Source organism: Eleutherodactylus coqui, chromosome 3, assembly GCF_035609145.1.
Source record: "Eleutherodactylus coqui strain aEleCoq1 chromosome 3, aEleCoq1.hap1, whole genome shotgun sequence".
Classification (NCBI taxonomy): domain Eukaryota; kingdom Metazoa; phylum Chordata; class Amphibia; order Anura; family Eleutherodactylidae; genus Eleutherodactylus; species Eleutherodactylus coqui.
The window spans coordinates 117,508,644-117,525,168 of NC_089839.1; the positions used below are offsets into that span (position 1 = coordinate 117,508,644).

A 16,525-nucleotide genomic window follows, 5' to 3' on the forward strand; every position below is an offset into this window, starting at 1 on the left:
TAGTTGTTTTTTATTTGGGGCATAGACATTGGCTAGAGTAATGGGATTGCCCCTCAGTTCTCCCACTAGAATTATGTAGCGGCCCTCAGGGTCACATATTTGTCTTGTGATATTAAATGGGGTGGTTTCACCAAACGCCACCATCACACCCGCCCGCTTCTTCGGGGCGCATGCGAAAATGGCGCGCGGATATTTACCGTGAGACATACGTTTAGTGTCTATGTCTAGCAGGTGTGTTTCCTGAATACATACTATGTCGATGGCGTTGCGGATCGCCTCCTTCCACACGAAACTTCTCTTCTGCGGAAGATTCAACCCGTTGGCATTCAACGATAAAATTTTCATAGCCATATTGTTGGTTTAGGCACAGCGGAGCTAAGAGACAGGGACCATACAGTAATAGAGATGCCTAACAAAACATAACTAAATGAAAAACGAAAGATAATTACATAGGAAATCAAATTCTTGCGAAGCATATAGATAGAAAACAACACTTTGCTGTTGAGTAAAAAAAAACAGCAAAGAAAAACGAAGGAAAGGTGGCAAGCGATCGCTTGCTGGAACATCTGGGGGTAAATTACAGTTCACGTGAGTGATCAGCCTGACTCTCTGGGCTGCTTATTTTCTATGGCAGCGGAGGTGAAAATGAAAGGGACTCCTCTCTTATTTATTTTCCCCGCATGTAGCGACCGTCTTGGTCTTCTGGGTTTCTGTCCGGGGGGTTCCCGGAGGGACTCAGCATGCGAGTTGAAGGAGGGTCTTTCAACTTTAGGCCCCATGAGGTAAGAGTTGCTTTGGCTGAAGCGCAATCATGGAGAATGTGGACAAAGTTCTCTCTGTTAACGATAACTTTCGTGGGGAAACCCCACCTGTAGGGAATATTCGCCTCTCTCAAGGCAAGAGTTATGGGGGCAAAGCTCCGTCTAGCCTCCATAGTTGCTTGAGATAAGTCGATAAACAGGCGAATGTCTGTATAAGGGGGAGGAAGGGTTTTCATCTTCCTTGCAACTTGCATAAGCGCCTCTTTTGTACTGAAGTGGTGGATTCTCGCTATAATGTCTCTAGGACTGTTGTCTTTCAAAAATCTCGGTAGTGGAAGCCTGTGGGCTCTGTCTATCTTGAGCTCATGCTCGGGAAGATTCGGGAGCAATTTCTGGAGCATGCCCGTGACATATTTAAAGATTTCTTCATTGGATATTTTTTCAGAGACGCCGCGGATCTTGACGTTGTTGCGTCTATTTCTATCCTCTAAATCGACCAATTTATTTTGAAGCTTAGTGACTGTCCCCTCTAATACGTAATGGGCATCGATAAGTTCATTGTGCGATTTTACCAGTTCTTCCATTTTAATCTCGGTGTTGTTTACTCTAATGTTTACTTCAGAGATTGACTTGTCGACATGGTGGGACAGGCTTTTTAGATCCACTTGCAGTGTATTTCTTAAAGCTAAAATCGCCTCCTTAATGTATGATTCTGACGCCGGCTTATCAGTAGCTGACAAGTTAACGATTTCGCCATCATACCCTGATTGGGACAAGGATGCATCAGGGTGATCTCCCTCCATCTCCGTAGCATCTAATGGACCCTGCTTTTGTTTATTTGGGCTATTTTGAGCAGAGTGTCCTTCCTGCATAGGTAATGATATTGGCGCCATTTTCCTCCGGGGGGGGCAGCTGTTTAAGGCTTCTCCGTAAGAGTCCACTTGCTTTTGTGGATTATTTGCAGATTGGGCCATAGTTATGTCCGCTATTGTAGGGCTCTCTCCCTCCAAATCTTCTAACAGCCTCTGCTTTTGTTTGGCCGGACTGCCCGAAGCAGAGTGTGTGGACTGTGCAGCCGCCGGCGCCACTTTGTTTTTTGTGCTGCGACTTGTGTGAGGGCCGCCTTTAGCCTTAAGCGCACTTATAGGGGTTCTCTCCTCTCTTCCTGCACCCCTTGGCCCTTTCTGCCCGATCTGCCCGCTATCTTCTTCTTCCCTCCCTGTGGGTCTCGGGATAAGGGACTTACGGGAGTCTCTTACCGGGCTTTCTGTGGCTGCATCCGGTGAGTCTTCAGCCGCCATTTCTGGGAGGGAGCCGCGCGGGGCGAAAAACTCCTCCAGACGTGCCGGTATCGCTTTGGAGGGCTTTCTCCTTGCTGTCGCCATGTGCTAGAGAGGTTTATCTTGCCGTTTGGTGAGATACCGTCCTCCGCTGCTTGCTAAATAGTTGCTGAGAGTCTCTCTGCCGAGCGGAGCCTAAGCAAACGCTGCCGTCTCGGGCTCACTCCAGGCCACGCCCCCCAGGCATCCACTGTTTTTAATGCCTCGTAACAGCCTGGTCAAAATGGCCTAGGTGGCAGGCAATTTGTTGTTATGACCATTCAGCTTCTTGCATTCCAATAATACGTCCCTCTCAAACTCTTAACTAGGCAAAATTTTGATTCCATTGTAGAGGTGTCTAGTGGTCAAGAAGCTTTACATAAGTGAAAAAAAGAGATCCACTACACAAAAGTAGCCTCCAAGAGCCTTTTTACAAGGCTCAGGTGGCAAGACTGTTTACTTTATTATGCCACAACTCTAATCATTAGCATATCTGCCTGAGCTGTAACTGCTGGCCAAGTTTTGCAGCAAAATGACAACTCCTTCTACGTACTTGATTTTATTAAATTTTTTACCAAGTTCATGCACTGTTCTGACAGAGTAGATGTAAACCTAGACTGGGTTAAACGACAGGCACTTTAATGTTGTAAATATATAAAGCACAAAATATGTTGGATCCCAACTGGATCTTTCATCCGTTATATCATGGTGTATGGACACACATTTACAGTTGCAGGGCGCTAAAAACTTAGGTTCAAAGTTCAGATGGTGTGTTACAAGTTAGATGAATACAATTTATTACTTAAAAATAATTTGATATCTTAAAGCATTAAAGCATTACACAACCATAAAATAAACAATGCAGTAGATATATTTGTCGTAGAGTCAAGATATATTGAATAAAAGAGGTTATTGAGCGATTAAATGAAGGAGGGGAAAAGAAAATTTGAACCAATGGAAAAGATGGATTGGAATGATTGAGCTGTAACATATAACAGCAAAGTTACCAAGAAATTAAAATGTGAATAGCTCAGTAAAATAAGTGAAGACAACATTTTTATTATCTATAAAGTATTTATTTTCTTTTAAGTTAAACAATTTTCAATGAGGTTTGGAATTTATAAAATGAACACGTACAGGCCCTGTACAACAGACACCGTTGTATTACTATAGCCAATTAAAAAAACAGTTACCAAACTATAGCTTTGAGTATAAAAAAAAAGCAACTCAAAACGAAAAAAAAACATGTTATTACATTATTATGTCCATGATAATGAGAATGCATTACAACAGACATTCTAAGATTCTGCTCACAGCAGTTGGGGATCTTACAGTACTTGCTGTTTCCTTATTAGACTGGGACTAAAAACTCTCAAGAAAGTTACTTTGGCACATGATATTATGTAAACATACAAGACATCGAAAGCAATTGTCTTTCTTCCAAATAGTGTATATTAATGAAGTCATGCATTCAAAATTTTTGACAAAGACTGTAAATTCAGGATTATAGACTCTGCAGGCCAATGTAGCAAAGTACACCAGCGTGTCACCTGGCTGTAACACACCTACTATTTGGAGGCACCTGCAGTTTATTCAAAAGATTAAAGGGATTGTCTCCCTTAAAAAAAAAAAAAAGTTAAGCAGCTGGTTATGACGTTAAACATAAGAAGCAATACTCACCTTTCTTTCCCCCACTAAGCAGTGCAATGGATATTGCGGTTCTCCCAATCTGTGTTCACAGTGGAAGTCAGGTGACCGTTGCAGTGTCACCATCCTGAAGACCTGGCATCATAGTGCCCAGGATGTGAGCCTTGATGCCAGGAAAATGGACAGCCACTCTGCAGCCTCTGATTGGGTGCAGCGGTTGCCTGACTTCCGCTGTAGACATGGGAGCCACTGCACTGTATATTGGAGGGAAAAAAAGAGACATTTGTGGTTTTAGGTCATGGCCAGCTTTTTAATTTTTTTATTTCTTTACAGTGGGACAAGCCTTAAATGCCACCCAAGTTTACCTAGAAGGTAAGAAAATCACATGTATTAAAAAAATCACATCATCCAGCTACATTACAATAAAAGAAACTAGATCATAAATCGTAGTGTGACTACTGAACATAATGCATTTCCAAGTATAAATGGAAGTTTGATGGCTTTATGTTATAGTAAATTATAAATTAACGCTAAACTGATGTATCCAATTTGTTCAGAGAAATAAAACAAAATGTACTCACCGGCCTTCTAAACAACATTCACTAGTAAGAGTTATAAAATTACAGTATTGTATTGGGCATAATTGACGGCAACAAAATATATTTTATGATCAAGTTAAATACACTTGAAAGTTTCCGGTAAAATGTGGTGAACATCACACCACAAAGGCTCATGGGAGTACTTAGATCAATGATTTACAGTTATTTTGTAGATGCAGTGTTGAATTAATCAGTTAATCTAATATTTGTACAGCAGCCTGACTGTTCCAGATGTCTAATGCTTTGGGAAACACCACAGATAAAATAAATTATGCTCTGTATCTAGCAGTGGCTTACTCTCAATCCATATGGCAGTAAACACGCATGCTTGGCTGCTCCGAGCCCGCATGTTTATGAGGAAGTCAGGAGGGTTTGTTATCAAACCGTATTATTTTTACCTCCACCTTAATAATGCCGGCAAGTTGTAGCAATACTCATACACTAACAATCGGTGGCTATTTTAATTTTGGGATGTGTAACAGTTTTATTCAAATTCTGCGGTGCAGACTCGATACTCTCCACTTGAAAGAAATAAAAAATAAATGTGCCACCATCACGGTTTTCTTTCACGTACGTCAACCACAACCACTGAAAGTGCTTAACTCCCCCCTTTAAAAAAAATCGTAACTCCTTTATTTATCCATCGACGTCGCTGTATGAGGGCTTGTTTTTTTGCGGGACGAGTTGTATTTTTCAATGGTGCTATTTAAAGTACCATATAATGTACTGAAAAACTTGTTAAAAATTCTAAGTGGAGAAAAATGAAAAAAAAAATGACATTTCACCATCTTTTAGTGCGTCTTGTTTCTATGGCGCACGAATGGCAACAAAAACGACATGATAACTTTATTCTATGGGTCGGTACGATTACTACGATACAAAACTTGTATCGTTTTTTTTTAACTATACTCTTTTTTTTTTTTTTCAAAGACATAACATTTTTTTCGTCGACGTAGTTGAGCAAGGTCTCATTTTTTGCCTAATGTCCTGTAGTTTCTTATAGTACCATTTGGAATGCATACGACTTTTTGATCGCTTTTTATTACGTTTTTTCTGGGAGACAGGGTAACCAAAAAAATGCATTTCTGGCGTTCTTTATTTTTTTTTTTTTTCGGACGACGTTCACCGTGCGGGAAAAATAATGCATTACTTTGATAGTTCGGACTTTTACGGACGCGGTGATACCAAATACATATTTTTATTTTATAATTTAGATTTTTTAATAATAGATATGGCAAAAGGGGGGTGATTTAAACTTTTACAACTTTTTTATTTTTCCAATTAAAAGAAACTTTATTGATTTTTTTTTACATTACTTTGAAGCCCCCCTGGGGGACTTTAAGATGCGATGCTTTGATCGCTCCTGCAGTATGACGTAATGCTATAGCATTACGTCATACTGCTTTTTGACAGGCAGTCTATCAAGCCACCCCATGGGGATGGCTTCATAGGCAATCTGTTAAGGCAGCCCTGGGGCCTTTCATTAGGCCCCGGCTGCCATGACACCTGCACGGCTCCCCCGATCTCACCGGGGGGGGGGGGGGGGGGGGCCGTGCGGGATGTTCGGGGCATTTGAATGGTTAATAGCCGCGATCGGCCGCGCGCGGCTATTGCCCGCGGGTGTCAGCTGTTATAAACAGCTGACGCCCGCACTGTATGAAGAGAGGTTGCCACGCAACCTCTCTTTATACATACCCAGCGGCTCCATGACGTAAATGTACGTCATTGGTCGTGAAGGGGTTAAAGCAACAGGCACTGTACAAGAAAGTGTGGAAAAAACAACACAAAAAAGAGGCCATTGTCATGTCGTATGCTTATAACTAATCAGGATAAACCCCAGACATTAAGTTTGTGTTGACTTAGTTAGAAAATATGACACTGCGATGAATACAAAAGAGCATGATGATGTACAGAAAATAGCTGATCTTACGATTGGCTATGCAGGCTATAGTACCCCAAAATAACTTAAATCAATTTTTTTTAATATTTAACTACAGACATTATCCTTCACGTTTCTTTTTAGGATTAGAAAAACCTACAAAGGGAAGAGATGATAAAAAAAAAAAAAAAAGTATTCTACAGAAACATCTTTATTTAGAGGAGGGAATTTTCCCATACAATAGGCTTCTTATTTTGCTTCGTAGACTACTTAGAAAGATCGTTTTTCCTGAATTCTATGGTAGACACCAATACAAAAAAAAACAAAACTAAACTTGCCTCAACACAACTGAATACACATATTCAAAACTCAACTGAACACAAAACATCGTCCAGCAGCAACTCCGTTCCATACTTTAGTTCCATAAAACGAAAGGACTCATACGATGTAAAAATCTTTCCAATCTTCAAATCTCCAACCCAAATATTTCCCACATCTACCAAAAAAAACTATTGCATTGCTTCAGTCCTGTAATGGTTTTAGCTCATGTCGAGGTACCCCACTCAGATCCAGGGAAACAGATATGAAGAGAAAATGTAACATTCATACCTACATTTTTACACATTTGCACTGAAATATAGAAATGGGCGATTACAAGCAAGAGCAACCAAACAATTTGTCTCCATTGGAAGTTATTTCTTTCACACAGACACACTAACACAGCTAGATATTATGCTCCATTCCACTTATCTTTTCAAGTGTATACCTCCATTCCTGTACATTCGAAAATTAGACGGTGTCGCAGTTTATCCTCTTCGAGGGCCTGAGCCTATGTGCAAGATTTAAATACTTTTCATATTCACAACACAGAATTATAGAAGGCCCTTGGTTTTGTTCTTTCTTCTCCCCAGATATTTTTCATACCCATTGTATTTATAAAATCCAAGCCAAGATGGAATACTGAGGTATATAAATCCGCAGAATGTTTAACATATACATCTGCAATGCATTCAGAATTAATGTCCATGAAATAAATGATGGTCATTACCCCCCTCCCTTTATCCCAATACTTGAGACTTCTACTGTTGTAGATTGAGTGAAAATTTCCACTGCTGCGATAATGAAGGACTGCAAGCTTCTACTGTTAGACCTCCAGTTTTGGCATTTCGACTGTCTAGGCAAAAGTTGCTTCCAACATGCCTCAATTTTGAGTTGTTTTCAATTTGCTCCCATTTCTAAAATAAATCATAGAAATATGTTAGAAAATACAACAATATATGCATATATTTATGGCTACACGTGTTTAAGGTGAAGGTTTACGGTAAAATAGACAGAAATACTGCTTACGGCCAGGTTTACATCTGCGTAGAAACCTTTGGCCGGAAGGGTCGGCACAGATATGGCTTAAAATACTGAAAGAAAAAGTGCTGCATTCAGTGCTTTTTCTTCCATCGAAAAGCCAGCCAGTTGGATGGAAAGCAGGTGGGCCGCATTATAATCAATGAGGCCCACCTGGTGCTGTTTGGTTCTGACAAGAGACGGAACTGTTCGGCCATGGGGATTCCTCTTCTCTGCTCCCTGAATGGTGCAGGAAAGCAGCATCCCCAGTGCAGATATGAAACCACCTTAGCCACCACTAAAGAGGGATAATAACACAGACGAATGTAACTATGGATCCCTGCCTGGGACTAAACCAAACCAAAAAAAAAAAAATGCAGTGACCCCTATTCATATGTAATAAAAGACTTATATAGTGATCAATGGTAGTAGAGAACAACAGATCATTGCCACCGGGTCAGTACAAATAAACATGGTGAGAGATGAACCTTATAGCACCTATGGAGTCCAAACTGCCTAGGGCCCCACTGTTCCTGGTGATGCAAATACTAAAAGGTCCTACTGTATTGTAAGCCTTGTTATGCTCAACCAGTTGGATGGTAATGATCAAAAATGAAAAAGTGAAAGTCAAAAACAATGCATCTCAGAATGCCTCCAAATTAATGAAAGTCCGTATAGCAGAAGCATGCTAGTGGACTAACTGGAAGGAAAAGATAGCAACAGGGCAAAGAACACTAAGAGAACACCCATCTCTACACTTTAGAAACTCTCCGATGGATATAATTTATATCCTTTTCAGCTATGAAAATTTTATTCAACCTAGGTAGCCAGGAAAATTATGACATGGGACTGACAGCTTATAATAACTCAAAAGGAAAGCAAACATTTTTAATACAATTATGCTATGAGAACTAGGATGAAAGGGTGGTTTCACATCTGCGGCAGGGTTTCTGGCTAGATTTGGGGAGCAGAAAAGGGGAATCCCTGTGGCTGAACAGTTCCATTTCTGGAACGAACCGCATTGGACAGACCCCATTGACTATAATGGGGTCCGCCCTCTTTCCACCCAGCTGTTTGGCTTTTGGATGGAAGAAAAAGCGCTGCATGAGGGCTTGTTTTTTGTGGGATGAACTCAGATTTTCATTGATCTCATTTTTGGAAACATTTTCATCATTTTTTATTCCATTTTCTAGAAGCAAAATTAACAAAATCTGCAATTCTGGAATTTTTTTAAATACATTTTTTATTACGTTCACCACGTGGTATAAATTACTTAAATTAATTCTACAGGACATCAATACCAAATTTATAGGTTTCTCTTGCAACTTTTTCACACTGAAAGAAAAAGACATGTATATTTTTTCCTATCACTGCATGTATACGAACTCAGAGGTTGAACTTTCATTTTTAGGAGGTATTGTGCATCTGAATTTTTGCTTAGGTCACCCTTTTAGCAATCAATATCAATTTTTAAAATTGAAAAAACCTAAATTTGGTATGGGGGTTTACTATGATTTGTTATTTGGTTACTTAGGACTATTTTAACTTTTGACATGTACAAAAAAAAAACTGTCTACCAGAGATGCAAAATGTCTAAAAACACCTAGCAGCAAAAGGTTTAACATTCCACTGTCCGGAACCCTCTTCCCCAACCAGCTATGAAGAGCAGAGGTTGTCTAAGGGTGGTTTCACATCTGTGCTTTTTCTTCCGTCTAAAAGCCGGGCAAGCTGGATGGAAAGCGGATGGAGCCCATTATAATACAGATACAGAGCCGTTCGGCTGCGGTGATTTCTCTTTCACGCTCCCTAAACAGAGCAGGAAAGCGGACTTCCCAACAGAGGTATGAAACCACCTAAAGATGCAGCAAACTGCATTTTTGTACTGATGCAAAACAGAACTGAAGCAGACTTAAAGCCTTCAGTTTTTTTAAAAACTCATTGAAATCAAAAGGGGGGAAAAAAAAAACCAATCAGTTCATTTCAGTTTTACATCCTCCAAAAACTGAGGAGAGAGACGAAACCCTGAACTGAGCCCTAAAGCAGGTGTGAAACCACCCTAACATTTTTCTTCAAAATAATAAAAATCCCGTTCAAAACAAAATAACAAAAAGAATACAAAAACATTCTTGTATAATACATTGGCTCACATTTTGAAAGTTTGCAGGGGCAATTAAATTTTCTAAGATAAGAAAATAATATGACTAGTGTGCTCTTACTTGTCTACTGTCATTTTCTCTGCAGCCTTGGAGCTTTATAAGTGAACCTGGTGCTCTTTCCACAACAGTAAGGCAAAGATCCATATGCTTGACCGATTTATCCTTTGTTAAAGCCCATTCCTGAAATACACAGGACATGTTATTACCATTTATGCTTGATAAAAATGGTCATGGACAAAATGTCGTATGTATGGAGGAATAAAGCTTGAACCTCCTTAGAAGCACCAGATATGCTGTCATGAATTTTTGCAAGTGGAGACTGCAAGACGTACACAGCGGATGAATGCTTTGGAATTACAATTTCAGCAAATGAAGACAGCTCAGGACTGGACATCTTTTTAAACAAGGATAGATGTGACATTGAATACCTTTAAAGCTGATATAGAGCAGACAAAGAATAAAATAGTTTAGAGATTTGGAAGATTATATTAATAGACACATTTATAATTGCCAATTTACTAAGAATTCTTCACAGAATGTGAACAGAAGACGACGTGAAAAATTCCAACAGAGGCGTAAAAAAGAATCGCAGTAAAGGCCCATTTAGACAACGATTATCGCTCGAAATTCTTTCAAAAGCAGTCTTTTGAGCGATAATCGTTGTGTCTAACTGCACTGACATCGTGCAGTTTTTCGTTAAGCTATTGCTCATCATTGTCTTTCAGCATGCTGCTTTGAAATTTCCCCTCACTGCAGTTAAAGGGAATGGAGGAAGCAGGTACCTCGTTCTAGTGATCAGTGTTGGTCCCCCAGAAGAGTGGCACACATCACTCATTCTGTAGATAGGCAATAAATGTCAATTCTGGGAAATTCCGGTAAAGAGTTAATAATAGATTTTGCAAATTCGTTTGTGTACATAACACTGTCAGACACTGCTTATTGGGTAGGTTTACAAACATTTTATGATACACTCACATTGCTATACATTTATGTGATATTATAGGTAGTAACATCCAACTGAAAACCTCAGTAAAACTGAATAATCCTTTTTGTGCCTACCTGGTTGCCCCCAGCATTATGGCATTCATAAACACCAACAACTCCATCTGCAAAATGGCCAAGTGTATCAAGGCAGTTTGTGCCTTGCTGCAATGCTCCAAATGCAATATCTTGATGGTCAGGAACTCTGAAAATAGATAGCACATTTGTAAAAAGGTCTAAAACATTACTATTAGCAATAGTCTTAATACCGGTATAAGCCATCAAAAACCTACTGAAGCCTAAATTTTGGTACATAATATGTATATTAGGCACACAGATATAAATAAGGCAATGGGTGTACTATAATCTCAGCATCACTCTTAGGCCAGCTGCACACGAACAAGCCGGATTCTGCAAGCAGATTTCCGCAGAGGAAGACCTGCGATACATCGTGGAAAGTAACTGCGTATGGTCACGGATGCACGTAATGCACAACATATTGTCCGCGCAGAAGATCTCTCCTCCCCACCAGCCAGCATTCCGGCTTTTCTATCAGTTTTCGTTTGAAGTCGCAAGCGTTTCGGCTGCTCTTTCACAATGTTAATTGCGAATGGGCTGCGGATCGCTAGCATCCATAGGCATCTATTGAGGCTGTCCGCGCGGATTCTGCGCAAAAATAGAACATGTGACCATTTTTATTCTGTTTGCGGAAATCACAATTCATATCTGCACGTCTGAGCGAAGCTGCGGAAGTTCATGCCTTCCAATAGGCGAGTATTACCATATATCACCCAATCGTGGATTCCGTAATTCAAATCAGTTTGTGTGAAGCCGGCCTTACTACAAGTTTCCCCTTGACTTCTCATCAGCCTTTGAAAGCTTTTTCGCTTATGCTCCAAAGACAGTGAGTATAACAGTACAATAGTGTATCCTTTAAAGCTGAGTTCACACAGAGCGGAATTGCCGCAAAACAATTTTTCGTCATACAGCGAAAAAAAAAATTGTAGCCGCATTGTAAGCCACGTAACTATTTAACATTTTACTATCAATCAGGCTGTGAAAGTGTGTGTTTTTGCAGGGCGATTTGTAGTTTCCATTGATACTGTTAAAGGGGTTGTCTCGCGAAAGCAAGTGGGGTTAAGCACTTCTGTATGGCCATATTAATGCACTTTGTAATATACATCGTGCATTAAATATGAGCCATACAGACGTTATTCACTTACCTTCCCTGCGCTGGCGTCCCTGTCTCCATGGCTCCATCTAACTTCAGCGTCTAAACGCCCGATTAGACGCGTTTGCGCAGAAGGGTCTTCTGCCTTCGGGTCTGTCCGGCAGCAGCGGCGTTCTGGCTCCGCCCCGGCTCCGCGTCATCGCGTAGCTCCGCCCCGTCACGTGTGCCGATTCCAGCCAATCAGGAGGCTGGAATTGGCACACGCGACGGGGCGGAGCTACGCGATGACGCGTAGAAGGGGGCGGAGCCAGAAAGCTGCTGCTGCCGGACAGACCCGAAGGCAGAAGACCCTTCTGCGCAAGCGCGTCTAATCGGCCGATTAGACGCTGAAGTTAGACGGAGCCATGGAGACAGGGACGCCAGCGCAGGGAAGGTAAGTGAATAACTTTGTATGGCTCATATTTAATGCACGATGTATATTACAAAGTGCATTAATATGGCCATACAAAAGTACTTAACCCCACTTGCTTTCGCGAGACAACCCCTTTAAGTTCACTGTGCAAAATAAATTAATGTAATAATTTGTACCTTTACCAAGAAGACAATACAGCTAGTTAATTTTTTTCTATTGTTTAGATTTTTTTTTTCAACAGGAAAACTGGGAAAAAGGTTTTTTCTTTTTAGATGCTTTAACCCCTCCCCTAAAATTAAGTTACCAGTTAGAGGACTATGGTATTGCAGCATATTGTAATTTTACCAGCAATCTATCAAGTCCTGCCAGAGGCAAGGTTTTATAGGTAGCCATGCATGATCGTCCTCGGAGCCATCACTAGGTGCTGGGCTGCCATGTCAACCCAGCCCATCGGAACCCCATGACTGTGTTGCGCTGGGGGGTGGGGGGGGGGCAAGTGGATGCCAGAGGGGCCCCTTGCATTCTGGCTAGCTACTTAGATGCTTAGCATTGACCTTTAGGCATTTAAACAGTTAAATTCCCACGGCTGATAGCCGCTAAGTATGAATCGAGCTCAGCTCCTTAGTCCGCTTAATACATCTGGTTTTGACTCAAAAAGTGCATTGAAAACAATCACAAAAACTGCAGCTTCATACAAAAAATGTACAAAACCACCCTAAAATCTGTATCTTAATAAGTACTGCTTTCATTGGCTTTTGTAGAAATGAACAAAAATTTTAATATACTTAGCAATTTTTATTTTTTAAAAGCCACTAATTAATTATTCAGCATTAAAGATCTCACCTTAATTCAGGATAAACATTTTCCAAATACCACTTGAAAGGCTTGCAGCCCAGTTTCTTCTTTAACTCTGTTCGACTTTGAATACTGGTGACAAAAAAAAGGCGCTTTTTTAAAAAAAAATAAAAATCAGATGTTTTCTATAGCAGGAAATAGAACTTAAATAATTTCTAGTTAGCTGCTATTTGCTATTTTAGTGGAATCTTTAAGACAAATATTATGTATTGCACAGAAATTAAACACAAACTACACAACAGCAGAAAACTATGGAATATAGATGGAATTTCCAAATACTTACTTTCCATAAGGTACATTTCTTGCTGATGGTACGGCGGCATAGTAGAAATTCTTGTATTCATCCATCCAAACCTCAGCAGCTCGTCGAGTGTTTCTTTATAAGGAAAACATTAATATTAGCACATTTAAAAGTAAGGCTGAACGAATTTCAATTAATCTAGATGGAGAGAGGAGGTTATGAGGAAAGACACAAATAGATCACATGTTAAAGAGCAACAGCACTTTTTACAAACTTGGCATGTCAAAAGTCTTCATTAGTGGGAGTGTCACTGTTGAGAACCTCGCTGGTCGCTGAAACGAGGGTCTGCAGCTGTGTGTCTTTTTGGCTGTCTTCACTGCCTGTCTGCTGCTCTCGGCAGCTGAAGATGGACACAGAGGTCTATAGAGGTGTACAGGTTTAGGCACCGATACTCAAGAAAGACATATTGGAGCCTGAACAGGTTCAAAGGAAGGTAACTAAAGTAATAAATGGGAAGATTATCAAAATTGGGCTTATAGAGTTTGGACAAAGAAACAACCTAATAGCTATATATAAATATATTAGGTGTCCACGATCTATGTATACCCAGCATGAGGAGTAAACAAAAAAACTGGCACAGGGCACAGCACTCCAAAGGATGCCTCTGCCTCAGTTTAACGAAGGTAAAAATCTATGGTAAACAATGTATCAGGGGTGTAGTGAAATAGGTAAAGGAAAGGCAATAAACAAGTGTAAAGAATAAAAAGAAAGTTTAAAAATGTAAAAAAAAACCAAAAAAAAACAAACCCAAAAACACAAAATATACAGACCGTCGCGATTATAAAACAGGGAACACAAATTGTTTGCCCTATAAAAAGCATCCAGGTTCTCCTCCACGGCAAATAAACAGAGCTTCAACAGGACAAAGAATGACCAACAGAAAACTATTCACACTTACCACTTCTCCTGCAGCAAACCCCAAAATCAAACTACCGACACTCATTGTCCCATACCATCTTTCCTAGATCTCCCACTATCCCAACCAACATTCCTGTGTAGATTAGATAAATCACAGCTCACAACAAGTCTTTGAGAGTGCGCGCCCCAAGATAAGACAACTGTTTCCATTGCCAAAACCAACACCACCTACCCTTACAAAGCCTATCACTGTAAAACAATCGGAACTCCCTACCAACACTAAGACTACCTCCTGTTCTGCCTCCTCTATCCCTGCACAAAGATAAAGAAGGAGTACCTTTTAGATTTATTAGTAGAGGAAGCTAAGGCCCTCTCTTCCCTCAACCTTCCACCCACCACCACCTTCTCTAGTGTCTTTAATGGTTTGGACCAGCTGACTGCGGAGAGAAAGTCCTCTACTAAAGACAAGACAGAATCCAAATCTTCATCCACATTGGAAGATTCTTCAGTTACGGTATATAATAGACTCCAATACAAATAACCATTCCGATACAATTACTCCACAACCCCCAAGAAGCCCATCTACTTCTAGTCTAATCATTCTATCAACTTGAGATCTCCCTGCATGGCTCACACCAACTCCTACATACCATATCCAACAGAGCCTCAAGACAACCCGCATTTTGAATTTTTCTGTCATCTTGGTCAGAAAAGAAAAAAAGTTAGCAAAAAAGGCAAAACCAGAAGGGGCAAAAGAGGTAACAAGAAAAACAGAAATCAAACCCAAGGGGAATCAAGGCCAACGATAAAAAATTTAAATCTAATCACATTCTCACACAGGCAGAACAAGATTTGCCCAAAATACAAAGCCCAATGGGTTCAAGTAATTTGGCGATTTGAATATGACAGAAAATAGAGGGAACCATCGTGAAAAAGTTAACACCATCACATCTCCCATTTCCTTGCCAGCATCAAATCAAACAGACTTAAAAACACAAGTCCACTTTTTACCCCATCCATCATAGAGGCAACTTCATTGAAACTTTTTGACAAATGCTACATCAGTAATAATCTCAGCAAAGATGAACACTTAGCAGTTCAGTCACTAGCCAACAACGAAGACATTGTTATAACGAACGCTGACAAAGGCGGTGGGATTGTCTTATAGAACAAAACTGCCTACAGCGGCGAATCTATGTGTATATGTTGTCTGATAGTGAATAGTATAGCCCACTTAAAACTTCAGCTACCCAAAAGGCATTTATTAATCTCATACATGAAGCCTTCACAACCAAAATTCTCACTAAAAAATAAAAAGGTTTTTCATCATGGAATCAGTGTTTACCAAATGATCATCTCCCTAAAATTTACAAGTACCCTTCTAATCCTCCCAACAGACCTATTACCATATATACTAGAGTATAAGCCGACTTTTTAGTGAGACTGGAGGAAGTAACATCAGCGGGAGCCCGGGGAGCAGAGCGGCACCAGTGCGGCAAGTAGATGAAAGAGAGACGCTAGAAGGATAAGTCCAGCAGCTGAAGAGAGAAGAGGAGAAGCAGTTAGCGGAGCGGCAGGAGGCCAGAGAGCACGGCCGCAAGGAGAGAGGTCCTGCGCCGAGACTGAATGTGAAGTTATCGGCGCTGCAGAGGAGCTGATAAGTATATTCTGTGTGTCTAAGTGTTTGTCTATCTAAGTGTGTATCCTTGTGTGTGTGGGTCTAAGTGTGTGTCTGTGACTAAGTGAGGGGGTGTAGGAGTGTGAGTGCGTAAGTGAAGTAAAACAGTAAGTGTCTGTGTGTGGGGTGTAAGTGAAGCATAATTGGGTGATTGAGATAGAGAACAAGTACTAAGTGTGTGAATATATATTTTAAAAGAAGTGCGCCCGGGCGGAGGCGTATTTGGAGTGTGATCTAGTCAATCTTAACTAATTCCAGAAGTAAATTGTAGATCTCCCTTAAGGATGAGCTCCATGCCTGGCAACATCATCCAGTGTGCTACTTGCGCAATCTATGCGATCCCTGATTAGCCGATCGAGGGTGCATATTGCTGTGCAAGATGCATGCTCATCGCACATTTGGAAGCCCAAATCCTGGATCTAAATGAGCGACTGGCAACACTGAGATCCATTGACAACATGGAAAGGAGTTTACTGCTCACTGAGCAGGCGCCTGCTGGGGTGGAGGCGGGGGCGGACGGTAGTACGGAAGAGCAGGGGGAGCAGGCAGCTAGCTGGGTGACAGATAGAA

General features: G+C 40.7%; 1 protein-coding gene across 1 annotated transcript in view; it reads right to left on the reverse strand.

The window, feature by feature from the left end:
• Positions 1-3,134: 3,134 nt before the first annotated feature.
• The window catches only part of GALNT2 (polypeptide N-acetylgalactosaminyltransferase 2), a 116,198-nt gene continuing 102,807 nt past the window's right edge, over positions 3,135-16,525 (reverse strand). Inside the window, exons 12-16 of the mRNA XM_066595996.1 lie at positions 13,402-13,494; positions 13,107-13,190; positions 10,759-10,885; positions 9,760-9,879; positions 3,135-7,440 (exon numbers count right to left, since the gene is read on the reverse strand). Of these exons, the coding sequence (XP_066452093.1) occupies positions 7,285-7,440; positions 9,760-9,879; positions 10,759-10,885; positions 13,107-13,190; positions 13,402-13,494 (580 nt within the window). The 3' untranslated portion in view covers positions 3,135-7,284. The remainder of the gene's footprint in view (positions 7,441-9,759; positions 9,880-10,758; positions 10,886-13,106; positions 13,191-13,401; positions 13,495-16,525) is intronic.